Raw genomic sequence first — 27,833 nt, forward strand, 5'->3', positions numbered from 1 at the left:
TGAGAGAGAGAGAGAGAGATAGAACACCTTCCAGACTTAGTCCCTCTGGACAGTCTGTCTGAGACAAGCATTGGAGAGATCTCACCTACTCCATCAACATAAACTACACCAGGAGAGGTCTCTATCCCAAGAAGCAAAAACAACTTGTCCTACTGTGATTCAGCTCAGAGATTTTCCCATTTTGTAAAGCCTCCAGTCCCATGGTAAATAAAAACAGCACTTGTACCTCTACCCTATCCATATGAGCCCCACGCTAGGGAGGAAGAGGTCCTGCACCTTCCTTCCAAAGTCTTGGATGTCTTTTGTGGAGGAACTCTGAATTTCAGGATTCATATACACAAGAAAGTAAGATGAAATATTTGATTTTTTAATGCTTGTTTGATGTCCTTTTATGCAGTCATTCTGTAGCTGTAAAATTATGTCGCATTCACGTTGTTCACAGTGCAGAGACAGTGAACTCCACCTTCTCTGGATGTTACACCTTGAAAAAGCTTGGAATTTCTATTCATGATTGCATCATAATTGTTGGATTGGCTGCCTTGGTGGCACTTGCTCAAGCTTGCTGCATTTGCTTTATTGATTTTTATTCTAAACAGTAAAAAATATGCTTTGGTCCCTTCTGCTCACTGCTTCAGGCACACTCTGCAATTCCAGTGATATGAGTTAATCTTATATTAAGTGGGCAAAGGAAATCGAGGCCCAGTCCCTTCCAAGCATATGATTTTTTTCAGTGGCATTTTAGTGATATCTAAACATGTTGAGTCAGAAGTCTCATTCATTTTAATGGGAACTTACTTTCAAGGATGTAGTGTCAAGATTGCAGCTTAAGTGTGCAATCAAACTGCAAAGCAGAAATCAGGGGAAAAAGTCATATTGCAGTATTTGGTGTTAACTTCCCAGATAATTTTCTTGCTTCTATATGTTTATAACACAGTAAAGGAGCCTGGACTGAAGTCAGATTAAGGGAGCAACACTGGCAAGTGCACCTGTACTGAAAAACTGTTTGGAAACAGAAAGGGAGAAGATGCACAGAGGGGAAAAAAAGTCAGAACTTGTCAGGAGCAGCTTCCAGAAAGGAGGATTACTTAAATGAAACGAAATAGATAATATTCAGTTACATTGGGGTACAATTTACAGTTGTTTGTTTACCCAGCTTCCCCAAGCAGGGACAAATCATTTATATTGCTTCCATCACCTACCAACAAAAGATGCACATTGAAGAGGAAAAAAAATCCCAATGTGCATCAGAAGAGTACTACTAGCACTGTTGTAACACATCCTGTTCCCAATTCCTGCTCCTCCCAATTATATTGAGTGCATTAGATGGAACTACAGAGACCACTCCTCCTTGCATCTACATAGACAACAGCAGGCACCATTTATATTTTCTCCTCCTGCTCACTACACCATGAAGTTGTTCTTCCATAGAAAATAACAGGAAAGATTTACCATTCTGTCCTTTGGGGATGGAGTCAGTGGCACAGCAGAGAAAGCTGCCATTCTAGTTTTGAAACAAAGTAGCCAGCCAAGTCCAGTGAACAGAAGCCAGACAAGGAGAAATGAATGACAACTTGAGGCCAACACCAATATTTTGCTGAAGACTGTTCAACTGGTCCCACTCTCCAACTGAACTACACCAAGAACCCACTTAGCAGCACCTTCCAAACCAGCCAGTAATGGAAGCAGCCTCCCAAAACTTAAAAAAGCCATATTGCCAGGTCCTTCAGCACTGTATGAATCCATGCTGCCACCTGGAGGAAAGGGGAAGAACCACAGCTCATAAGCAGCATGAGAAAACAGTTATCTCCTCTTTATGTCTGCCTGACTAAGAAGAGGAATCAGCTTCTTGGGCACATGTACTACCTCTGAATCTTGAAGATTTTCCTTTTATCAAATGTCACTGCAGCAACTCTTCCCAGCAGATGGGTCTAGAAAAAACTTCTCTTTCCAGCCACAAGTCATAATTCATTTGGAAATCTTCAGGCAGTTCCACTCGCTGGCCCAGTACACTCTGCAAACAGTTGTCCACAGGCAGAAAATCAGGGTTGCTATGTGCCCGATCATAGCGTCGAGAGTTGAAACGCTCTATGCTGGCACGCAGAGCACACTCTTCAGCCTGGAAGTCCCATGGACGTGCATCCAGATCTGTAGAAGTCATGAAGCAAATGATAAAACTTGACCAGCAAGATAGCAAAGAGACTGTAGTAACATCCCTCATAAGTCTAGTATCCACTGGATGTACAAATACCTCTCTCTTATAGATCAACAGAAAACTATTCAGAAGACTGAACATCAAAACCCATTTTCCTATGGATAGTTGCCAGGCTCCCAGAAATGGATGGCTTAAGATTTGTGGCTTCTGAATCACAGGATGGGTCCAACAAGCACATAGGTGGGGGTCACCATTTGTGATCCACTTAATGGAACTTGACAGATAAATAGCTATTTAGAAGATTTCTATACCACCTTTCCCCAGGCTATGAGACTGGTACTCAATGTGGTTTACATCCAGTTTAAAACATACATAAAATCAATACTTAAAATCACAGTGGCCTAGAAACAGTGGATTAAAATTTTAAAAATACTATTATAAGTAACGTTTCTCATATGCAACCTCTTTAAGTACCCATCAGGTGAATGTATTTTTATCAGACTGGCAACTACAGAGGTGCTGTATGTTCTTACTGCCTAACTTTTACCTAACAGCTGCCTATATAAGGAGAAGAAACCTTCAAGAACTACATTTGAAGTTTCCCCTTTTCCTAGTTACTCCTTTCCCACTCCCTTTTAGAGAGGAGTGAAAAACTAAATTAAATATCATGTTTAATATCAAAGATGGCACAACTGAAAAGGACTTGACGTAACATAAGACTACAGGTTTCAGCAAAAGGGGCCCAAACAGAAAAATTGGCTTACAGAAAGCCATTAGTTATTTGATTTTTCTCTGTAAACAGCTTTGTGAACTTTTAGTTGAAAAGTGATACATAAATACTATTAATAATAATGTTTCCCAAAGCTGAAACTTTTCAGCTAATATTGTGTCATGATGAATATGTAAAACTCAATCATGAACTGCACATTTGATTCTAGGCTCCTGCACAAATCATGGTTTCCCTGTAATTGACACCACCCTCGAGGGAGGAAGCACATTTATCTGAATATGTGTCTGAATAGAAAGAAATGCTTATGAGGCCATACCTCTTGCTGACACGCTAAACAGAGCAGAAATGTATGAACGATCAATAGCGCTCTGCCGGGATACAGATATGTTCAGTTTAAAAGTGGAATTTTGCATCTTAGTTTCTTTTTACTAAGAATGTCATTCTGCTAACAAACCTTGGTCATTCTGGATCAAACATCAATGTCTGATGTTTACTTGTTTGTTTCCATAAAGACTGAACCTTGTTTGAGATAAGGAGCCTCTAACTGGAAGGCAAGTCAATTCTACATTCCAGTGTTCACAACAGGACTCTACAGCCTAATTAGGAAATGATTAGGGACTTATTCTGTGTTTGAAGCCCAGTGCTCATCCCAGTCACATGCTATTGGCGAATGGGCTACATACATGCTGCCACTTTGGCACCCAGTCATTAGAACATTTTGCACTGAGTGGATCTTTAATGAACTGTAACTTCAGAAGGATGAAATGCACACACACAACAGTAGGACTTCCTAGCAGATATGTCCTCATCTGAAATATCTATCACATTTACATCCCACTCTTCTTTAAAGAGGCCCAGTGTAACATATTTAGCAGTGTTTCTCAAACAGTGGATTGGGACCTACTAGGTGGGTTGCAAGCCAATTACAGGTGGGTCCCCATTCATTTCAATATTTTATTTTTAATATATTAGATGTGATGCTGCCATTGTATGTGACTGCATTTGGTGAAATGTTACAGACCTGTATTTTTAACAAGTTACTATGTATATTCTTTTAACAAAGATAGTAAATGGGACTTACTCCTGGGTAAGTGTGGGTAGGATTGCAGCCTAGGATTGGCAAAAATTTTCCTGCTTGATGATGTCACTTCTGGTGGGTCCTGACAGATTCTCATTCTAAAAAGTGGGTCCTGGTGCTAAATGTGTGAGAACCACTGATATTTAGGATTATCTAACTTCTCAACTCACAGTCACCATACTTGTGAAACAGGGTTAGTCAAAGAGATAATGACTTGCCCTAGACTAGGCAGGAAGGTTCATAGCCAGCTAAGTATTTGAACTTGGGTTTCCATAATCCAGGTCCAGCTGGCACTTTAGCTGCTGCACCACACTAACAAAGTGTGTTCAAGAGGACAATATACAAACACTGGAGGAGAATATTATCTTCCTCAGCTTGCTACATTCAGAACAAGTAAAATGGCCTTATGGACTCCTAACAATTGCTAAAAGGAAGATAAGTCTTCAAATGATATACAACATCTGAATGTTGACACAGTATCTTATCATTCAGTATCAACCAAAGCAAATTCAAAGATATTTTGGATAGGATCAAGACATACCATTGCCATAAGCCCAGTCATCATTGAGTCTATGCCTCACTTTTTGGTAGATTGCTGACATAGTCTTCATGTTGCTCTTCCTCCACTGTCGCCCCAGATACTTTGTCTGCACTTTGAGAAGCTTCAGAACATAGAGCTGCATCATGGCTTGCTTCACTTTGAGGGCACGTTTCAGAATGGGAGCAGACTTGAATACCACCAGCATCTGGGAAGGGATGTTAATATAGGAAGTTTTACACCTGCACCTGCCCAAGGCAAAGGTTTTGGTAAATGCTTCAGAAAGCCTTAATATGGCTTCTGTATACACACCACAGATGCATTCCCAGATGTAGGCCTACAGAAGAATTTCTACTCACCATGGTCCTTGAGTGTTTCCACTTTGTTAATTTATTAAGTATCCTAAGAAGGTTAATGCAGGAAAACAGGTTCCGCCAGCAAAACTGGTTGTTGTCCCCAGCTTCCTAAAAGAAAAGGCAAAATAAAGGAAGTTACAGTGTGACAAAGGAAGAAAAGCCAGCATGAGGCAGTGAGTCTTACTGACAAGGCTATCTTGATCCCCTAACTTTGCATATTTGTTGTCTATGTAAAGGGTATAACAACTTAGCTTACCAAACTCTCAGCTGTCAGCTCAGGTAGCTCATGGACCACACAATAAGGATAATCCAAAACAGAAATACTGAAACATAAGAGAAAAAAAAAAGAGCAGAATGATGATCTATGTAATCAGACATACTACTGACACTGTCTGGTTAAACATATGAGAAACATGATGATTGTAACACGCTCTCTCCATTCTCTGCTATCTGGACTGCAATGCTTGGAGGCTTAGTAGTCAACACACCTACCTACACTGAACATTTGGTTAGCAGTAAGCTAACAGTAAGCAGATCGAACAATCACTTAGGCTGCAATCCTACATACTTCCCTGGGAATAAGCCCCACTGAATTCAATGGGGTTCACTTCTAGTAGACACTATATGATTGGTTAGTAATGTTTCAACACCCTCAGCTTCCTGCCCAGGGTGACAGTATCTGTGGAGTCTGAAGTCACTCATATACTTGTGAAGGGTATCTCAGTGCATGTTCAAACAATATTATTATAAGTTATCTTGACTCCTTATAATAGTATTCTAAGCAGTCGAGAAAGGGCATTGATGGAGATGGATGCTTAGCTGGCCCTTCTCAGTGGCATGGTGGATGACCAAGCATTCTTGAAACCCACATCTGGGAACCATCCAGATGTCTCCCTGCAAAGATGCCACAACATTCCAAGATTCAGGTTGTTGGGGATATCTCCAACTCTACCTACCTGTTCTTGGCAGTAATGTATGACATGATGTTTTGATTGAAGAATTTCAATATAAGTGGGATACAGTTGGCAAACACGAGGTGCTGGGCCATGTATTCAAACTGACATATATATGTAAAAGAAGCAAGAGGGTGCATTAAGTAAGAAAATAAAAGATTTAACTTCAAGCCCTCCTTCCAATGCTGCCTTCTTACACTTGAGTTTATGCTTACCTGATATACATGATTTAATTTGAAGTGTTTGAGAAGGAGCAACAGAACTGCAGAAATAGCCTTTACAATTATCTCTTTGTGCCTATTCACATCAACTCCAAGCTTCATGCTTTGCAACACAGTTGTTCTGAAAGCCAAAGCAGCAGTATTAACATCTGGGTCCTAGGAAGGTGATGGGGTGGGGAACATTTCTCTGCACTAAAGCTAATATTTATATGCTAGAGTCATTTGTTTAGCTAAGTACAGTGGTGCCTCGCATAACGAAATTAACCCGTTCCGCGAGTCCTTTCGTTATGCGAGTTTTTCATTTTGCGAAGCGCGTTTTCCCATAGGAATGCATTGAAATTTAATTAATGCGTTCCCATGGGCAAGAAAAGTCAGAACAAAGTCAAATTTGGTTTACAAAGTGTTTATTAAGTGCTCTTTAAAGGCATACATACTGTACAGAGGATTTCAAAAATGGGGGGGGGATGCTGAGTGGGGAGCTTGAAGGCTGTAATCCTGTGCACACTTTCCTGGGAGTAAGCACAATGGGACTTACTTCTGAGGAGACACGCACAGGATTGTGCTCTAAGCTGGGGAGGACAAAGCAGCTGCACTCAATTGCTTGCTTTTGCCATGATCATGGGGGGAAACGTGAAGGAAATGGGGCAGTGAGGGTGAACGCGCGATGGGGGGATGCTGAGTGGGGAGTTTGAAGAGACATGAAGATCCGCCCCTTACTAGGGTGGATGGGATCATAAAGGGACATGAAGATCCACCCCCTTAAGACAAACCAGGACAATTAAAAAAAAAATTCATTATGCGAAGCATAAGTCATAAAAATTTGTTATGCGAGTTACCAAACTTCGCATACCGCTTTTGTTCTGCGGGTTTTTCGCTGCGCGGGGCATTCGTTATGTGAGGTACCACTGTATACTGTGAGCTACTCCTTGTTGGAAAAGTGGTATATAAATATCTTCAATTGCATGTGGTGGCATCTGTCAAAAAAGCAGCCTGAGGCGTACTATGCAGAAAGTTTAAAAAGGAAGAACCAATTACGACATGACACCCGAATTCAAGAAAACAAACTTCCTCCTGAAACATAAGCACTACCACTTATAACACCCTGGAGTTTCTGTGGGAGTTTGGGGGAGGGTCATTTATTAATAGGGCCATTGGGAGATGTGAGCCCCCTAGCAGCAGTGTGCTGTGCCTTTTAAATTGACAGAAAAATTGATGGTGTGCCTTCACAATTTTAGCGCTTCGTCAGTGTACCATGAGATTAAAAGAAGGGTGAACATCACTGCCCTAGAAGACCGCAGAGTACTGGCCTTAATCTACCCTTCATACTTAAGAAAGCTGCAAATTCGAATAGCTTTCCAGGTTCAGTACAAAGGGTTTTTTGGACTATGCCTCCTCTTGCTGCCTGACCTCTTAATTTCAAGCTGCACACATCCATTTTTACATGGTTTACGGAAAGTATGTGCATCATCATCATCATCAACTCAACACCCAATTAGAGAAAGTCACGTAAATATCAATTCACCATCTTCTTGCTTAATTCACTATATACACCATTTCTTGTGCCTCAAGAATGGCACTTACGGCATCTCTTCTGGCAAAACATCTGCAAGGATGTTAATGGAATCAGTTTTGGCTTTGGAGGTCGGTGCTGCAGCAAGCAGGATCTTCAGCAAGGCAATCTGTGAAGAAAGGTGTGTGAGGTAAAGAAGACTTTCGTAGCTCAAGTATAGAAAAGAAAAGGAGACACTCAGGCCCAGAAAACAAAGGTCTGAGTCAAGGTTTGAAACATCAACAGACATAAGGCCCAATCCTATCCAATTTTCCAGTGTCAGTGCACTTGCGTACAGTTGCGCCAGTGGGGTGTGTGCTGCATCCTTTAGTGGTGGGGCAGTCTCTAGGGCCTTCTTAAGGCATGGGAACATGTGTTCCCTTACCACAGGGCTTCATTGTGGTTACACCGGAGCTGGAAAGTTGGATAGGATTGGGCCCATAATTGACTACATATAGCAAGAAAGAAATGACATATTAGAATAGGATTCTGCCATGAAATACAAATTTGAGACTGGATATTACTCCCACCTTGAAGGAGGTAGGAAGGACAGCAGACAATGTAATCAAGAAGATGGAAATGAAGAAATAGAATGGGGCCTTGGAAATGATTACATGTTAGAAAAGACTACAGCTCACCATGTACTGAGGCAGGCTAGGAAGCAGACCCTGGTATAAGATTTCTGCAGGAACTTGCTCAACTTCTTCTTCCCCCTAGTTAACACAAGGAGATAAATACAGCATCATCTTTGAGTGCATGCCAAGTTGGCTTGATATTATGAGTGCAATTTGTTCTTCCTGAACACAGAGGAGTTCTAGAAGCAAACTGAATCAGTATAATGCCACACAAACAATTTGATTTGCAGAAAAATTAAACTCTTCTTCATCTGACAAAACTTCAAGTGAGTGATGTACTCCCCATAAAGGGTGAATCTGGCGCAATGGGATGTATGCATAGGGTGAAGTCAGTCGAATCTCAAATAGATATTTAGATGCCCTCCCTTCTTCACAAAGACGCTTTTCACCACTAGTTTCTTTTCCACTGTATATTCTTTCTATGATACTTACCCCTGACAAAGGAGAACGCAAATACTCATCTTCCATTTGTACTTGGATTTCTGCAATCGATGTATACTTGTGCTAAAAAGTGAGAAAGTAAAGGAAGTCAACTTTACCATAGCAGATTCAAACAGCATCCCTGGCTAGGATTATATTTGTTAGCCCGGGACATCAGCAACAGACTGGATGAGATGTCCACTAAACAAGTTAAGGAGTCTCCAAAATGGGCACTCACCAGCTTCAGTGTTTTGATACTCTCATGAATTGGTCTGGGAAGTCCCACTACGGTGTTGGTGTCACTTGAAGGTGAGGGAAAAAAAGACAGCAAATGTCATAAAGTAAGAAGATAAAAATGTGCTGTATTCTGTTTGGTAGAATTGTGTACTAGAGACTAGTCAACCTGATTCATTTTTACCTTTACTGCAACATTTTTTCAAGCACCACTTTGTTATAACCTGTTAGATATGGCCAAATAAATTCCTTAAGAAAGCATTCCTCCTCGTGTTAACCAACTATGTACTCAAAAAGCAACTTGATAGCTTAAATGTGGAAGAAAAATGACATGCTGCTGCTAGCAACCCAACACATACAGGATAAAGAGTAAGAGATCACATCAATTAGCTTAGTCCAAGATATTTGAGGCTGGTTTAACTTACCTCCCCAAAGTATAGCCAATGAATTTGCTCCGACTAGATTCTAGAAACATCTCAATGTCCTTCTCTCTGTAGAAAAGTGATAAATTTGGCTTCTCATTATTCTTTCCATATTTTATTTACCACATCACCCCAAAGAGACAAGATTCCTCAATACAAAAGTGACAAGGGATCTTTAGATCTGAAACACCCCAAAATCTCCACACTTCAGGCAGAAGGATTAAGGAGAGGAACCCCACAGCCTGCCCTGTATCAAGGCTCCCAAACATCATAGCAATTGTGCCAATGTCAAAGGAATATCTTTCACTATAGCTATGCCTGCAGGTGTCTATTAGACAGTCTAGCCAAGTATTCCAGCATTCTCTGAAGCTAAAGTCTAAAAAAAAATAAAAAAATTTTAAAACCTGTGTCAGACACTCACCTGACCTTGGGTGCCCAAGGCAAACCTTTGGGGCAAGTCAGTCGGTCCATTGGAGGATGCTGGACAGGAGGAGGCATCACCTCATCTCTTTCAAGAGGAAATGTCTCTCCTTCAAGACTGTTATCATCATCATTCTCCTCTTCTTCTTCACGAGAGTCATCAGCTTTGTAGGGATCCCGCTCATTGAAAGCATCTAGATTATCTTGCTTAATAAGAGCCTGGAAGAATAACCACAGTGAAGGGCAAACAAGTTAGCCCACCTCTGCTTTGTGAACACTGTTCTACTCAAAGCAAGGTTACCGTCTCCTGGTTTTACCTGTTTCCAACCTCACCTTGTGCTCCCGTCGACCTCGTTTCTGCTGCTGCTCAATCAGATCAGAAGCTGATGCTGGAGGAGAGGCAGCCCTCATGTTGCGGATCACTTTGATGCTATCCTCAGGAAGTGGGGGGAGTCCCAGCATCTCCCGCTTCTCTGCTTTCATATCCTGAAGCTCCTCAAATCCTCCGAGGGTGCACTACATAAGAGGGCCAACACAGATCTCTGGTTTATGTTTCTCTTTGGTCATTCATTAACAAGCCTACTTTCACTGAACCAAGAGACTGCAGAAGGGAGGGGGTTACTGAAGATAAAGAGCTTATGGTTTGTGGACACAGGACAGTATTGCATAGATCTAGAAATCCTGGCATTTTGAGCTTGGCTCTATGCTCGTGCTACATTATTTTAAAAAACAATTTTCTAAAGAGTGAAGTCAAGAACATACACAAAGTTTGAAAATTAGCACCCTACATTTCTAGCTCTTGAGGGGAGAGGCAGGGTACAAATATTTTAAATAAAATAACTTGCTCTTCCCTGAAGAAGTTCAAAAGGATTTCTACAGGGCTCCAGTGAAAGTACAGTAACATTACGTTGCCCTCAGGCCTGGGCCACTTATAGTACTGTACTTTTTATTTCTCAGCTGCCAAATGGAGAGGAACACTAAGATCTCTGTGAAAGTCAAGTAGGGAGGTCTACTAGCTTGTCTGGGTTTTTGTCTGGGTTTTTTGTGTGTGGCAGCAACTAGGCCACATTGTTCTGCATACTGAACAAGTTCCTTCAAATCCAGTCAGCATATTGCATTGATTTCATGACCATTCAATTTTTAGTCACTGAGAAGACAGTTGTCATTCTGGATGGGCAGCTACTGACTTCACAGCGTACCGGTTTCAGCACTATCTGGAGATTGCACATTCTGGCAGGATGGCAATCATGGGAAGAATCTCGCCCTGCATTTGGTGTTTGTCTTACCATCCGGGTATGAAAGGGAAGGTGGGAATTGGAGGATGTTTCCATCTCCTCCAGCTGATGTGAGCCAGGGATTAATTAGAGGAACTGGATAAGAGGATGTTTACAGAGCTATGGCACTTTTCACCACAGTGCTCTTGTACTTAGTTCACTTTGTTTACTGTCCACAGTGAGGTTACATTTCTGGTTTAGAAACCTCAAAACAGGTATTTTAATATGAATATACTAAAACATTTCAAAGTGGACTAATTTTCATAATTTAATTATGGATTGACTATCTGAAAGGCTAGTTCTCAAAATAGCAAGATTGCATGCTACTCATAAACTGGATCATCTCTGAAACCGAAAATCTTTATAAGACACCTTATCTCACCAAGAGAAAGACATCATCTATTATATCCTCAGAGTAAGATGAAATTGCAAATTATCTTTAGGTTTGTACATTTTAAATATAATTAGCTGGCAGTTCCTTTCCACATTAATTCCAATTTCATCTACACAGGACCCATTAGACATGTATGTTGTTTGTACTTGATTCTCTCAGGCTTGGCTCCAAGAGACCACCTGCTGTTTTCAAGCAGCCAGGATCCCAAAGAGATTTGGATGGCTAGACTTGGCTAGCAGACAGCCTCAGAAAGAAACAGCAGTTCTGCTACGGAGAACTGCCAAATTGCATTAGCAGAAATATAGTCGCAGATGTAACACAGGATAGGTGTGAAAATACTGCAAGGAACAGAATAAGCAAAGCAGATCATACAGCTGCTGCAGCAGAGCAGCACTCTCTCTCTCTTTTTCCCACAACAGAGGGCAGTGGCAAAGTGTTATGGCAGTAGGAGCAATCTCTTAAAACTTTATTTCATTCATAAACAGGAGCCTCTTACCAGGACAGTCTTCCAAAGCAGCAGCAGCACCTTCTTCATAGGGAAATGTGGGGCATGACCACTGCAGAATTTGGTCACCATCCCAAAGAGCATAACAGAAAATGGTTCATTGTTATAGAGTGGTGCTCCTGAAAGAGAACATATTGATGCAAGTCAGGCTTCACAAAAATGCTTCAGGGCCCAATCCTATCCAACTTTCCAGCACCAGTGCAGCCGTAATGCAGCTCTGGGGTAAGGGAACAAGTGTTTCCATACCTTGACAAGGCCTCTGTGACTGCCCCACCACCACAGGATGCAGCACACATCTCATTGGCACAGCTGCACCAGCACTGGAAAATTGGATAGGATTGGGCCCTCAGTTCTTGTTTCATGTATTCCAATCACATTCTTTGCAGTTAAATCCTCCAGCGATCCCAAGCTATCTGCTAATATACTGCCTGTTAACAACACCTCTTTTTCACCACATCTTGCTGTCTTCATCTTGATGAAAGCAAGCTTCCTTCCCATACTTGAATTACCTTACCTTACAACAAAATCATTGCATCTTCTTGCCCCACTGGCATTTTACATAATTATTTTAAATCAGGAGAGCTGTCAGGTAATCTTAGCAGTGTAAGTGAGCCAGAACAAAACTCATACCAAGTTCTGCTCTGAAGGTCTGTCTAATGGTTTTCCACTCAGGCTTGTCTCCTTCACACTCCAGGCGAACCGTCTCTACAATAAGGTACATAATATTCAGGAGCACTCTGAAAATTATAACAACAGCAGGTTAGGGGGGGGAAACTATGACAAGACAAGTCAGTTCCCTCAAAGCTACTTTACAAAGGTGTAAATGAAACGATGTAGCCATCAGAGCTTCAGGGGTGAAGGGTGAAAAGAGGAAAAGAACAGCAAAAGCCCTAGAAGCTCAACAATCCTAAGGTTCCTGGCAGGGCTAATCAGAATGATGATTTGGATGCTATGCCCAGAATTGCTTGCTACAATAAAATGTTGGGTGTGTGCCAGTGTACAATAAAATACAGTGTACAATAAAATGTTGGGTGTGTGCCAGTAAGACTTCAGACATTTTTGTAACTATATTTCCAAAATAACTGCATTGCTCAGCCACCTGTATTTCTCCAAAAAAATTACACTCACTCCCAAGGGCATCTTTACTTCGAGTTTTGCCACAAGCATCTCCTTGAAGTGCGCTCTCTCTCTCTCTCTCTCTGCCCTGAGGGGGCAACTTAAGGTACAATTGCACACTGTACCAAATCTAAAGATTTGAATTTTGCATAAATGGGAAACACAGCATGTCTACAAAAGGTTATACAAATACAGTAGTGGCTGTTAGGAAAGGTAGGCAAAGCACCTTTGAGTATTGTTGACAGGCGAAATAAAAATGCTGAATATAAATAAATGAGTAGCAAGCATCACTGACAATTCAAGAGACCTAAACAGGGCAATCTTACCTCGTCAACACCCCATATGCCAACATTTCTCACCTCAAATCTGTGCTGTCAGCAAGGGAGATGGCAGGCTTCCTCACTGCACTGCTGCAAGCAGCACTGTTACTAGAGAAAGAAGAAGCAAAAACTTAGCTCTTTCTAGGGTAGGTCACATGTTTTGAGATTAGGGCAAAATGGGAATGTCTCCACTGTTAGGACAATGATCTGCAGGTACACTCACTCTGCGTTAATTAGTTCTCATATCTATTCTAAACCGCATGCAGCTTCTCAACACAGCTAGGCCTTGCAAACTAGATAGGATTAATTTATACCAGAAGCTTCTCCTCCACAATACCGAATGAATACAAGCCATGGAAAGGGTCATAGCTCAGAGACAGAGTGTATGTTTTGTATGCAGAGAAAATCAGATTAAATCCTTGGCAGATTCAAGCAAGGCTGGGAAAGACCTGTCTGAAATTCTGGAGAGTTGCTATCGGTCAGTGTAGAAGACACTGCTCTAGATAAACTAACAATCTGATTAGGTATAAGGCAGTTTCATACACTCATAAACTCTACAGTAATTTTACACTAACTTTTTAGATGACCAAGTAAGAAAATGTTTAAGCCTGCAGAAGTGAAAGTAGATCCATGAGCAGCTATTGTTATACTTGGTTATGGCTGGGAACAGATCACAGCCCCATCTCCTTTCCTACATCAGGCCAGGAGTAGATTGTGGCCCCCCCTTCTGTTCCTTTCCCTTCCTGTAGAAACTGCTACTGTTGGCTCAGGTGCAGCCATGTTGTGGCAGAAGAGGCAGATGTTCTCTTTTGCACTCTCAGACTTCATATCAGCAGTATTCATCCTTGATGGTCCCATTCTGACACAATAATGCAGAACAAATATGGGGGGGGGGGTGTTGTTCAGCAGGGTTGTTGCAGCAGAATTATACAAAATACTAATTGTACATTTTCCCATGAACTACAAAAACTCTGTAGGTGCAGAGTCTTTTAGCATACTAGACTCAGCCCATCTCTCTCTTCCTTACACAAGAAAGGGAAATAAAAGAACAAGTTGGGTGATTCACACAGGTCTCTAAGTAGAGCTGAGCTAAAACAGTTTGTTTAGTTTCATTTTGTTGAGATCTCTTCTCATCTAACATTTACATTTTGATATGAACATGTAAAATCTGAAAAGTTAAGCTCAATCAACTCTTAAGTGTCAAGCTGGAAGCAGATTACTATAGCTGTTACAAGAAATATGGTTCGAGTATACTGGTGTCCAAAATAATAGACACCAAATTTACAAGCATAACCAGGACTCTTTCCTTTCTGCTGCAGTCCATGATGCAAGTACTGGACTACTGCCCTACTCTAAATGGGGTTGCACACCCCCTGAAAGAGCAGGTCCACAACTCAGGGATTCTCCTGGATGCACAGGTATCAGCTGTGGCTGGGGTGCCTTTGCCCAGCTTCTGCTGCTTGCCAGCTGCTCCCATACCTGCTTCAGTAGGATCTGATCATGGTGGTCTATGCCATGGTGACATCAAGATTATTGGAATGCTGGTTCAGCAGTTTCACTTGCTACTTGTTTGGTTCCAGATCCAATTCAAGGTGCTGGTTTTAACCTTTAAAGCCCTTTACATAGCTTGGGACCAGCGTATTTGAGAGACTGCCTCCTTCTGTATAATCTGGCCCATCTTCTTTGGTCATCTGAGAGGGCCCTTCTGGATGTGCCACCACTGAGAGAGGTTAGGGGGAGGATGGCCAAAAATAGGGTCTTCTTATTAGTGGAGCCTATCCTATGGAATTCTCTCCTCTTTTGATTGAGAACTGAAGACCTTCCTCCTTCAACAAGTCTTCTGAACCCAGCACAGTATTTTTAGGGGTACATATGCTGGTTGCATACCAGTGTCTAGTGGCTTTTTATTAATTACTTTATATTTTAAGTCTGATGGTTTTTATCCTCGCTACTGGATGGTTTTTTAATATTGTGTTATATAAGTATTTTATATTGTTTGTGTTTTATAGTTCGTATATGTATTTTACTTTTGCTGTAGGCTGCCTTGGGTGCCTTTTGGGGAGAAAGGCAGAATATAAATTAAATTTAAAAAAATACTGGAATGGTAATACTTCTAGGTCAGACACTGCAAAGGTGGGTGAAAGCAATCTGCAGCATTACCTGTTACCTATAATGTAGTGTCACCTGCTGCCTAGAGTCCTGATCTTGAAGGCCTGATCTTTGCCTAATAAAGTCAACATAAAGCTTTCCAAGGACTTGGATGAAAACTGGACAGGTACCAGAATAATTCTGGCATCAGATCCTCTTTCACAAGCTGTAAAAATATATATCCTGGTGGGGCAGATAATAATCAAGTTATCTAAACAGACTGCATTCCTCTCAGAGGCCCAACTTTGCAGCAATACAGAACGCACTCAATTTCCATGTTCAACAGCTCCACCAAAGCATTGAACGTGCCAACTTCCATCAGAAGGAAAATGTTATATCGCATCCAAGACTGAACTTCAGCTTCAGAGCTGCACTCATCAAATGTTCCTGCAACCACAAAAACAATTTATTTCAGCTTATATGATCCATACTAGATTACATCTTACAAAACCATGCTAACCCCCATTTTAAAGATAAAAACAAGCATAGAGAATGTGTTTCTGGTCCACACTCTCAGATATTTTGCTCCATTCTTATGCCCTAAGGACAAGAAGTGTCACAAAATCCAAAGAAAAAAGAATCAAAACACAGTCTTATGAAAACAATTTGTAAAAGTCAGTTTTCCTAAGCATCTGGAATCTCAAACCATGCTAAAATACTACAAACAGAGAAACTATTATAGCAATTATAGAACAAACACAGGCCCTAGTGGGTAGCCCTTGATTACATCAACAGCTCAAGAGTTAATTTCCCAAGAACAGGTACTGCATAGGATCAGCCTCTGTTACCTGATATTTTCCTTGTTCTATTTACAAGATATTGATTGCAAAACTGCATAGGCTGGTTGGCAACAATATTGCTAGGCACTTCAGCTCTTGGTTCAGGTATTTTCTCAGCAAAAAAAGATTATGATCACTGCATTTCTAGCTAGCCCCCCTCCCTCAACAAAAATGAAACAGACTCATCCATGTTATTTGCCATGTTAAATTGATATAAAATGGAATAAAAAACCATTAAATTGAGCTCTATTATCTCTTAACAGGAGCTTCATGTCACAAGGAGGCGGGTTTTAAAAAGAGGTGTTTTTGGTTTTTTTTAAACTCAGTACCATACTAAGAAATATTCCATGAAGATATTACACAACAATTGTCAGACATTTCATAACTGAAGAGTTTCTGCAATAAAAATAAAGGTGTACCTTGAGCAACATAGAGGATGGCTCGGGCTACCCTGAGTCTTTTCTCCCGAGCAGTGACCTCAAGGCCATCAAGGAGCCTCATGGCGTGGGTACGATGCTGATTGGTGTCCAATTCTGTCCATTTCTTATCCTGCACTGTAATGCCAAACAGCTTGATATGATGCTAGTTCCTGAACCAGGAGGGTACACAAAACTGCCCACCTCTTACAGCATCAATTCATTCAAAAAAGATAAACATTGAATCACTCGGATCAACAAAATCACTAAATATATGATTGGATGTGACATTAAATAGTATTATGAACATAGCCATACTTGAGAGAGCATTCAGCTATAATTTTATACAGGAGCCGTGTGTGCTTGTGTCTGACTAGGGCCACCCTGAAGAAATAAGCCCAAGCTCTTAAAGCTGTTTAAAGCTGGGTCAGCAAATTTAGACCAGCACTGAGGCAAAGTTAGCATTCTCTAAAGGCTGATGAAATTAGCCAGTCACATTATTTCCAAGTTTCCATAGCAAATCACAAGTGCCATGTAGATAAACTAATCACTAATCCCAATAAAAACAACCCCACATCAGTATTTCAAGACTTTCCTAAATATGGTCCATAGAGAACTGTTGTTGACCCTCCAAATTCAGAGGTCCAACTGCTACTTTAACAACATGGAACAAACCCACAACCATTTAATGCTAGGAGATCTGGCCCCTATTATCTACCTAAAATAGTAAGCAAGTAACCCAAAATGACTGAAGTAACGACTGATTTCAAAGACAAATATTAAACCATTTCTGCCCAACATTGCACATATGCAATAGGGCCCAAATGTGTACACTGGTAGGCCAAGCAGAAATGGGTTAAAATATCAGATTAAGATTAAATAAAAATATAATTAATGTCTTGTGCAATTAGGTTAAAAACATACTAAGAGCTCAGTTGTTTTAATGCCATCCTAAGTAGAAAGATCTAACAACACTTTTGAAGGGTACAGAGACCCTGGCTTTGGCAAGCCTACAAAAGGAAAAAAACATTTTCCAAGTCGAAAGGTAACACAATACTCTTACCATGCAGTCTAAAATCTTCCTCAAAGCATTTTCTGTTGAGTTGGAACTCAGGACCTTCTGTATAACTGTAGAGTTCTGTCAAGAGATAACGCACACACATGCACAATATCTTATGAGGTTGCACTTGTGACATATGGTTTAAAGAACACGAGCACCTTGCTCTAAACTTGAATAACATGATCTGAGACCATTATTTACCATAACAACAGAATTCATAACTCTGAGCCTACAGATGATGACGTCTCATCAGAAAATTCCTGTCGCTGTTCAACTTGCCAAGCTACATTAAGTCCTGCTCCCAGAGGTGGTGTGTAGAGGCACACTAATGAGACCTACTCATCACCTTGCAAGCAGAGAGGTGAGAAAAGTGATACGCAGTGCAGTCTTGAACAAGCTTACAGAGATTTTTCCCACTTATTCAAATGGGATATACCCCCAAATAAATGTGCTTCAGATTGCAGCCTTAACCATGGTTTGCTGTGCACAGACTATTTAACATAGTCTGCAAACCCATTTCAAACTATAGCTTCACGTCCTGATTTGTATCCCATTAGACCAGGGGCGTCCAAAGTTTTTGGCAGGAGGGCCACATCATCTCTCTGACACTGTCGGGGGCCAGGGGGGAAAAAGAATTAATTTACATTTAAAATCTGAATAAATGTACATTAATTTACATAAATGAATATAATAATAATAATAATAGTAATAATACAGGCATTTTTTTATTATTATTTTTATAAGGCCTTTCTTGGTCGTCAGATTTCTCCTCAGACTTTAATTCAAGGCAGTTTACATGAACCACTTAAGATGAACTTATATGAATGAATGAAGGTCTTTAAACCACCTTTAATTCAAGGCGGTTTACATGAACCACATAAGATGAACTTATATGAATGAATGAAAGTCTTGCAATAACTCAAGGCCTATAAAAGTCCTTGCACAAAGCAAGGCTGGCCTTTCCTTTTCTGCCACTATTGCATCACAGATGTGAAACAGCAAGCAGTGGAGGGAGCCCTCATCCCACAGCTCTTGCGAGAGGTCAAACAGTTGCCTTCACGCTGAGAGCAGTTGCGTCAGGCCAGTGCGGGCTCTAACAAATCTCTGGAGGGCCAGAGGCTCACTGGAGACTGGGGGCTCCCTGAGGGCCGGATTGAGAAGCCTTGAGGGCTGCAAGTGGCCCCAGGGCCGGGGTTTGGGCATCCCTGCATTAGACATTTATACATGATGTTTAACCATAGATATAGAAAGTTTTGTTCTCCCAAATATTCTATTTTTTTTTTAAATCAGAAATATCTATGACAGTGGTTACCAAACTTTTTTGACTAGTGGTTCCCTTGACATACTGGGCTACTGGCTATAGCTACAGGGTCATTGGCTGTGGCTCCCCTTTATACACTGTATACAGTGTATAGCGTAGTGGTTATTTTACGTGGATTCCATGGCTCCCCAACAGGTTTCTGTGGCTCCCCTGGGAGCCTCAGCTCACAGTTTGGGAACCACTGAGCTAAAATTAAAGGCATACAAAGTGAATTTTTTGTTAAAGGCTTATGAGGTGATTTTTTTTTAAACGCAAAGCATAAGACTACCAAATTGATCCATAACTTACCTGACAGCTCAGCTGCCCATTTGTCTGTGTCTGCATATTCAAACTCAAAGTCTGGAGATTCTGAATAGCCCTGGGAAAAGGAGAGACAAGGTTAAATAAAACTTGTTTTCCAGATAGAAGGACCCAAAGAGAGGAACAAACATGACCAGTACTAACTCATTTCTGCCCAGCCCACAGGTGTCTACACATTTGATCCTTGTAGAGTATATGCAACATTGGACAGAAACGGAATAAGGGCTCCGCTTGCTCCATACACGCTTCTCTGTTACCATGGTAACATTACCACGTCCGTAATTGATTGCAGCAGCACCAGCCCTGCTCTTCTAAAACTTTTGGCCACATTTGCACCAGGAAGGCTGCCCGAGTCCAACCACTCCCAGGACCTCCACAGGTCCTCCCTGAACTTCTTCAAGGAACACCAAGACAAAGGGATCCTTCATTCATCCCCCACTGCTGAGGCAGTTTCTCAGGGCTAGTCCAGGAGCAGCCCCAACTAGCCCGCCAGGAGTGCTCTGAGGCAGTAATCTTAGGCATTACACAAACGTAAGTCCTATTGTGTTCAAAGGGGCTTACTCCCAGGAAAGTGTGCAGCCCAAGGCAGCAATCCTCTCTATACTTTCTTTGGGGGTAAGCCCCACTGATTATAATGGGACTTACTTCTGAGGACAGGTGCCTAAGACTGGGCTCCGAAGGGGCTTCTGTAGCTCAGTCTGAACCCAGGCAAGCCAGATGGGGAGCGCAAAGGCTCGTGGGGGGCACTCCTGCTCAGTCAGTCTGAGGGGCGGGCAGTGGGAAGGAGCCCTGAGGGGCTTGTTCAGAGGGGTGTTCCTTCCACCCTCCACTGCACTGGCTGTCTTTTTTTAGCCACTGTCGACATCCGAGGCTGACAGCTGAGGAGAAGCAGCGCTGTCCAGGGAGGGCCCCTCCAACCCATCCTGTGCCCCTCTACTCAGAAGGAAGTCCCATTCTAATCAATGGGGCTTCCTCCCAGGAAAGTGTGGATAAGATTGCCGCCTCAAAGCCTGAGTCTGTTCCATGTCTACTCAGAAGTAAGTCCCATTCAAGTCAATGGGGCTTCCTCCCAGGAAAGTGCGGACAGGACTGCAGCCTTAAAAGGAAAGCAGCGAAGGGGCGAGGACGCCTCTGCCGCCCCGCCCCGCCCCGCCCCGCCTGACCTCCGAGTCCTTGCGCTGGTTGCGGTTCGGCTCCCGACCTTTCCCCCCCGCAGGCGGCGTCAGCCCGAGCCCCGCACTCCGCTGTTTGTTGTTGACAATGAGCAAGCCGGGACCTCCGCCACCGCCCGGCTCCATCGCGACGCACCGGCAGCGGCGGCGACAGCACTAGCTATCGCGTGAACTCAGACCCCCGCAGCGCTAATTCTCGCAGGAAACGCCGCCATCTTGAGCGCGGCGGGTAGAAACGGTCGCTTCCTGTAACACCCCACGTCCTCGATGACCATCAAGACCAAGGCGCCCGGACGGGGCGTGACGCATCGCGCGGCGGCCATCTTGAGTGTGGCGCGTCTTCCTTCAGGGGCGGAGCCACCAGAGCGATGGGCCTTGCTGGAGCGGGCCCAGGTCTCTGAAACGGTCGCCATGGCAACAGAGGCTCCTTTGCTGCACGACTCGGTCGTCCGTGGCTGCCACTTGGACACCCACACACAGTGCAAGTGGAACAGACGCACTAGGCTGTTTTCACTGTTAAATGTGCACGTGCACTGAGCACTCCTGCAACCCGTTCAGTGAATTGCGAGGCAATTGCCTGGTACAGACTTAAAACACAATGGCTCAGCCCACACTGTCGGGCCCTGTTGTGTATATGCAACGTTGGACAGACATGGCTTAACGGATGCGCGGTGGGTGGGGAGGCAGGTGAGGCAGAGCCTCCCCACCACAGTCTTTTGAAAAGCACTGCCGCTGTGTGAGGCACCCGAGCACCCACAACCCAAGTGCAGAGCGATTGTGATGGGGAGGCTCTGCCTCACCTGCCTCCCCGCCCACCATGCATCCCTGCTTAATGTATTTCAGCATGGTTTTCTGTAGCTTACAGGCCACAGCAGCAGATACCACACGAAAGCCTGCACTGAAACGCATTTGCTAGTCATCAGGGTGCCACAGGATTGCTTTTGCCTCTAGCTCAGTGTTTCTCAACCCGTGGTACTTGAGCTGGTGGCTGGAGGTACTTCTGTAACTCTCACCCCCTGGCAGCAAAACCAGCAACGCAACGTGACAGTATGTAAGTCAGAGCCAATCAATGGTTTTGCCCACTTATTGCCCACCTCCCACATCCACATGCCTGTTGACCTTTTCAAAGAATTCTAATAGGTTTGTTAGGCAAGAATTACCCTTACAGAAGCCATCCTCAGCAAGGCTTGTTCATCTATGTGTTTTGAGATTCTATCTTTGATGAGGCATTCCACCATCTTACCTGGAACAGATGTTAGGCTGACTGGCCTAGAATTACCTCTGGCCCTCTCCTTCCCTTTCTAAAGCTCGGTGTGACATTTGCAATCCTCCAATCTTCTGGCACTGTGGCCTTTTAAGAGACAAGTTGCATATTTTAGTCAAGAGATCAGCAACTTCATTCTTCAGTTCTTTAACTCTTGGGTGGATGCCATCAGGGCCCAGTGACTTATTGATCTTTAATTTGTTAATTAGGTCTGAAACACCTTCTCTTTTCACCTCTATCCAACTTAATTCCTTAGTCAGGAGGGGCCATCCAGGCAATGGTATCTGCCCAATGTCTTCTGCCATGAAGACAGATGCAAAGAACTCATTTAATTTCTCTGCCATCTCTAAGTTTCCTTTTCTCCTCTTTCCCTCCCTCACCATCCAGAGGGCCAACAGCTTCTTTGGTGGGTTTCCTGCTTCTAACATATTTGAAGCTTTTGTTATTCCCCTTAATGTTGCTGGCCATGTGTTCCTCATAGTCTCTCTTGGCCTCCTGTATCACCTTCTTACATTTCTTTTGCCACAGTTTATGTTCCTTTTTATTCTCCTCATTAGGGCAAGACTTCCACTTATGGAAGAAAGCTTCCTTGCCTTTATAGCCTCTCTAACTTGACTCATTAGCCATGCGGGCACCCTCCTGGACTTAGTGGAACCCTTCTTCCTTTGCGGTGTACACTTCTGGGCTTCTATTACTGTTGTTTTAAACAGCTTCCATGCACTCTGGAGAGATTGGACCCTCTTTACCTTCCCTTTCAACCTCTTCCTAACTAGCCTCCTCATTTGAGGGAAGACCACCCTTCAGAAGGGTTTTTGTGTTAGATTTCTTTGCCACTTTTCCCCCAACATGCATGGTGAAACTAATTGCAGCATGGTCACTGTTCCGCAATGGCTCAGCAACATTTACCTCTCTAACCAGGTCCTGAGTGCCACACAATATTAAATCCAGAGTTGCCTGTCCTCTGGTGGGCTCCATGACTAGCTGCTCTAAGGCACAGTCATTTCGCATGTCAAGAAATCTAGTCTCTTTCCTGACTAGAGCACATATTGACCCAATCAATGTGAGGTTAATTAAAAGTCCCCCATGATTACTACCTTGTCCCTCCTCAACACCTCCCTGATCTGTTTTCTCATTTCCTTGTCTTGTTGCTTTAGTGTACATCCTTCATCTAGTCAGTGGAATGGAACCATGTATGAATTTATTTACTCATAAATTTATACCCTGCTTTATCTTCTTAACAGGCATTCAAAATTGTTACCCAACTATCAAGAAGCTATTCAGTGTTAGCCTTAGAAAGAGTATGATGTACAGGTGTATGTTCTGAGCAATTACCGTACTTGCAAGATATTTTAATATTTAGGGTCCAATGGTATCCAGCTTTCCAGCATCAATGCAGGCCAATGTAAACGGGGAGTGCACTGCATCCGGGGGGGGGGGTTGCTGTCATGTAGGCCTCCTCAAGGTTATGGAAGGCTTGTTCCTTTACTTCAGGGCTGCAATATAGCTGCATTGATGCTTGGAAGTTGGATAGGATTTAGCCCTTAGTCTCTCTTTAATGCAAATTTACAACAAACTGGATGTTAGCTATTCCAGTTCATTCATAGGTTTCATGCTTTCTTGGTTTCATAAAGCTACTGCTGAACTTTCTGTATCCAAAATTGAAGGTAGCTTATTACAGGAACCAGTCTCTAGTAATAAGCTCCTACAGCAAGATAGATGCAGGGAAGGAATAGTAAGCGTACTATGCAACCTTCCTTGCTGCAAATATAAGCAAAGAAAAGACCAATGCCTTAGCAAAGGCTTGAAATGGCACAGCTTTGGATAGTACTGCTGGCTTATCTGTGACCAGTTTTTAAATAGTTGATACCCTACCTTGTTACTTCAGTGGCTGCTAGTTCCTAGGTTTTAACCTTCTTAGGAAGGAACACTGTGTGTTCATAACAGTGGGTATGTCCAAAGCAGCAGCAAAAAAATTCTGGGATATCCACATACCCCTTTACATGTGTATAGTGTGGTGTGTATAAACTATTTTGTACACCTCTATTTATCGTACATGACTGGTACAGAAAAGCTTCTTATAAGCTCCTACTGAAGTATGTAATGCAGTTCTGTTCATGTGAAATCTGTCATAAGTAAGCACAGAGATAATAAAAATGTGTTATAGCTCCATCACCCTTTTCAGGATGGAGTCTTTAAGACTTTGCATCAAAACAGAATGCTAAATGCCACCCGAACCCACTCCTGCTTACACACAGGCTGTTAGTGTAGTTGGCAGAACCAGCTCTGGTTTCCTAGAACAAAGCCAGACATAAGCTATGGCTACCAGGCAGTCATTAAAATTTCCAGGGACCTCTTAGTTATTATAATGAATATTTAAATACCAGTTTTCAACAAAAAAAGTTCACAAAGTTTACATATCAAATAAATGAGAAGCAGGTTCTCTGTCCACAAAGGACTCATAATTTTACAAAAGTCATACCAGCAACTACAACTAGAAGATATGTTATGCTGGGGTAAATAGGGATATTTGTTCTCCCCCTGCTAAATAAAAGAACGAACCAGCTTTTAAAAAGGTGCCTCTTAGCCCAGTTAGTAGTACTCATTTCTCTTCACATCTCTGGCAGTGTTGACTGTACCATTCTCCCTGGCAACTCAAAGAGGTCAACAGTCTCAAACAGCTGGCTCTTCCCTTTCTCCAATTGCTCTGTATCTCCTTTGTACAGACTCTTCCTATTCACCTAACACAGCAATTTTCAACCAGTGTGCCATGAGAGTTTGGGAAAGGATCATTTATTAGTAGGGCCATTGGGGGATGAGAGACCCCCATGAGCAGCATGGTGTGACTTGACAATTGTGAAAAAAATGATTGTGTCACTTGACAATTTTAGCGCCTTGTCCGTGTGCTGTGAGATGAAAATGGTTGAAAATTGCTTATCGAATTACTCTTCTCTGTAGTCCCTAACAAAGTGCACTCCTTGAGTTTCTTATTTCTTCAGTCTATACATGCAGTTTTAGTGATCTCTTGTTCTTAGGAAATGACACCTTGATGGTGACAGTTCACAATCTATCCTCCTATTCCTTCCCGACCTTCTCTTCAGTCCTGCATCTCAACCTCATGATGCCTCCCCACTTAAATCTCATTAGTGTCTCGTGAACATAGACAAAGACACTCCTGAGCTATCAAATGGGAAACAATGACTTGAGTATCTTTTAGAGATTATCTAAATTATTTTCGTTTGCTGTAGGTTATTGTGATTATGGCTAAGCATGAATCTGTACCTTTTCATATTTAACTTCATCTTACTCTGACTGGACCAAGATAAATGATCTGCCAAGAGGACTGGATGAAAATTGAAATCAAAACTGAGTAGGCAGCTTGCTTACTCCCTTGGACAGCATGCATGTCTGCATCTCACAGGTGATCCAAAACAGCCTCATATTCAATTTTGCAAGGAAGCTCTTAAGGAGAGGTAGTTTTTCCGATATTTTATTTAGATTCTGCGTAATGATTTATTGCTCATCTGCAAGGATTAATATTGCATTCATTAAAAATCATTCATATACAAAATAAACCTATCCCCACCTGGGTTGATGCTATAACATGCTCCCTCTGACCGAACTGAGGTGTTGCCAAGCATGAGAAGTTATTCCATGGCTTATACAGAGATGGAGCCCTTAGCTAAGATATCTATTGACACTGCAACACAGAGGCAGACAAAGGAATGAAGGGGCCTTCCTCAGCTTCATGGAGGATTTTAGGAACACACACTGCTTGGATTAGTGGATTCAAGTCAATCTTAGGATCAGAGCTTGTGGTACTAGAGCTGTGCAATTAAGAAAGAAGATGACTGCCAGCCATCTTGCTGAATGGTATGCAGAAATTGAAAGAACTGAAGAGGAAGCACGTATACTCAGGCTAGAGTTCACTTTGCCAACAAGAAAAGAGAGGCCATTTGGCCTGGTCAAACTGAAGTCATAAAATCAGGTTCTGGAAAAAGATGTGGAGAGGAAGAGTTGTGGGTGAGGGGCAGCTCATATATTCAAGTCAGTCATTGGCCTGCACCATTCTGCAAAGCCTAGTTGCCAACATGCAACTGCCAAAGAGGAAACAGGCAGTTATCTGGGAAGAAGGTACATAAAGGTCATTGGAGGACTGGAGAATTATAGCATAGGAATTATGAATGTGCAACAGTTTGGAGGCTTCTCATCAAATTGCAGATTATTTATGCTCCTCAGTAAAGGACTATGTGGGAGGACCATAGGTCCACAGCCAACCTAACCCAGCATGTATCATACAACAGTGGGGTAGTTATTGTGAAAGTGGAGTTAGGAATGTCTTCATCTGTATTTACATCAAGTTTTCTGCAAATGTTACATTAAAAGGCAGAACGTTCAAGATTGGTCATATGTTCACTATGTTTCACAGTAATGTCTGGCTTGCCATCACTGCCCCTTGAGACTTCAGCACAAGTTTGAAGTGATCAGACCCAGACAACAATTGCCTGAACTACCTTCTTAAACCGAATGTGCGCTTCTCTAAAAAGGTGCTTGAAGCTCCTCATCTTTTTTTCATGGCACTAAAATATGAAATCTGGGCTGCAATATGGTCTCACAGAAGAGGTCCCAATGCATCATGTTACAGAATATGCTAGCCTACTGAAATAAGGTCATTAAAGCAGCAGAGCACTTCAAAACAGAAGTGCCGATAGGAAAGGATTCCACCTTCAACATTCATTTGCTACAAATGGAGCCCGAAGATGGAGAGAAGTGCTGTACACAATGGATCATTCTTTATAAAGTCTGAGAAGCTAAGCTGACACATCAACTGAGCATTTCCTGTGCTGTGCAGATGAAGGGCTGGAGCATAGGAAAGACCATCTCAGTTCAAAAAGGGTGGTCTGGTCCTTAGTGGCCCCTAACAATTCTACAGTGAGTTAACTGAAATATTCTACCTTAAAAATTCTCCGAACCTGGAGAAAAAGAAATTCTCATCCATTGCTTTTTAAAAATATGGTATTTGAACATCTTGGCTTAAAGGAAAAAAACCTAAAACCTAATATCTGCAGAGAGGCAAAGACATTGGATAAGATTACAATTCATAATAGCCCCCTAGCGACTTAAGAAGATGTTAAAATCTACCATAGACTTAGTGTAACCAGGCATGCAGCTACACAGTTTGTTGATCAAAAATAGCCTATGATCATAGTATCTAAAATCCAGTTCCACTGATACTAACAGTATCTTTCTCCATATAACAAGATCCATATCAGGGAGTAGGCATTTCTAGAGCATACGCCTGTCTGACCACAAGGTGTCAACTCTGTTCCAGTGCAGGAGATGGAGCATTAATCTAGCAGCTGACAATTGGGGCTCATTTAAGGCAATTTAGAATTTGCAGAGAACTCCACACAGGAAAAAATAGTACTCTTAATATTTTGTGGATAATATCAACTACAACTAAGGTGCACTGGAAAGTTTTAAATTAAAAAATAAAATCACCACAGGAAAGGAATGCCCTTCATCACCAAAAGAAATTCCCCTCACCCTGTAAGAGGTGAGGAGCTGAAACCACGTTATTTCAGCGGTGATACAACAGGGAAATTCCAAGTTGTCTGAGATCAGACCCAGACAAGGACATAATATTAAATGGAATGAGAGGGGACAATAAAATCACATGAACTGATGAAAAGGTTTTTTAAAATTAACACAAAAATATGTTCTTTAAAAATATTCTTGCTAAAGCTCTTGTGGTAGATTGTGTGTTCTGGTCCTTCAGCACTGGTCCATCAGTATCTAGAGCAAAAGAGAACAAAAGTCAAGCAGCAAGTATCCCACCAAATCACAGTATCAGTTACAGGTTCTCTTGCCTTAAGTATCTCTATGTTTGCCTGTACCCAGTCCTCCCTTGTTCAATCTATAAAAAACATCCTCCATTGCCACTAGCTCTTAGTATTTTCATTCAAGACAGTGAAGCTACACTTGATCTTCCCTTCACGGTACTAAGGACAACCTCCTAATCTCTTTGCCAACTCTTCAGCCTAATGCTCCAAAATTAG

At 42.2% G+C, this 27,833-nt stretch overlaps 2 protein-coding genes across 3 annotated transcripts in view; both read right to left on the bottom strand.

Moving 5' to 3' along the window:
* Nucleotides 1-346: 346 nt before the first annotated feature.
* STRIP1 (striatin interacting protein 1) lies at nt 347-20,694 on the bottom strand. 2 transcript variants are annotated; one of them, XM_066625468.1, is made up of 21 exons: nt 20,505-20,693; nt 19,330-19,399; nt 17,724-17,798; nt 16,664-16,798; nt 15,732-15,852; nt 13,357-13,425; nt 12,512-12,618; nt 11,873-12,000; nt 10,042-10,224; nt 9,710-9,927; nt 9,292-9,357; nt 8,871-8,934; nt 8,645-8,716; nt 8,216-8,290; nt 7,610-7,707; nt 6,023-6,149; nt 5,811-5,911; nt 5,111-5,177; nt 4,858-4,962; nt 4,502-4,706; nt 347-2,145 (listed from the first exon to the last, which is right to left on the bottom strand). In XM_066625468.1, exons 1-21 carry the CDS (start codon nt 20,637-20,639, stop codon nt 1,898-1,900), a joined length of 2,469 nt encoding a protein of 822 aa, XP_066481565.1. In that variant the 5' UTR covers nt 20,640-20,693; the 3' UTR covers nt 347-1,897. The 2 variants fall into 2 exon arrangements, with proteins under 2 accessions (XP_066481565.1, XP_066481566.1); XM_066625469.1 differs by lacking the exon at nt 347-2,145 and having other exon boundaries at nt 4,661-4,746; nt 20,505-20,694.
* A 3,468-nt stretch (nt 20,695-24,162) lies between these two features.
* The window catches only part of AHCYL1 (adenosylhomocysteinase like 1), an 83,212-nt gene continuing 79,541 nt past the window's right edge, over nt 24,163-27,833 (bottom strand). The window contains exon 17 of the mRNA XM_066625051.1: nt 24,163-27,570. Coding sequence (XP_066481148.1) covers nt 27,564-27,570 — 7 coding nt within the window. The 3' untranslated portion in view covers nt 24,163-27,563. The remainder of the gene's footprint in view (nt 27,571-27,833) is intronic.

Source organism: Tiliqua scincoides, chromosome 4 (assembly GCF_035046505.1).
Source record: "Tiliqua scincoides isolate rTilSci1 chromosome 4, rTilSci1.hap2, whole genome shotgun sequence".
NCBI lineage: Eukaryota > Metazoa > Chordata > Lepidosauria > Squamata > Scincidae > Tiliqua > Tiliqua scincoides.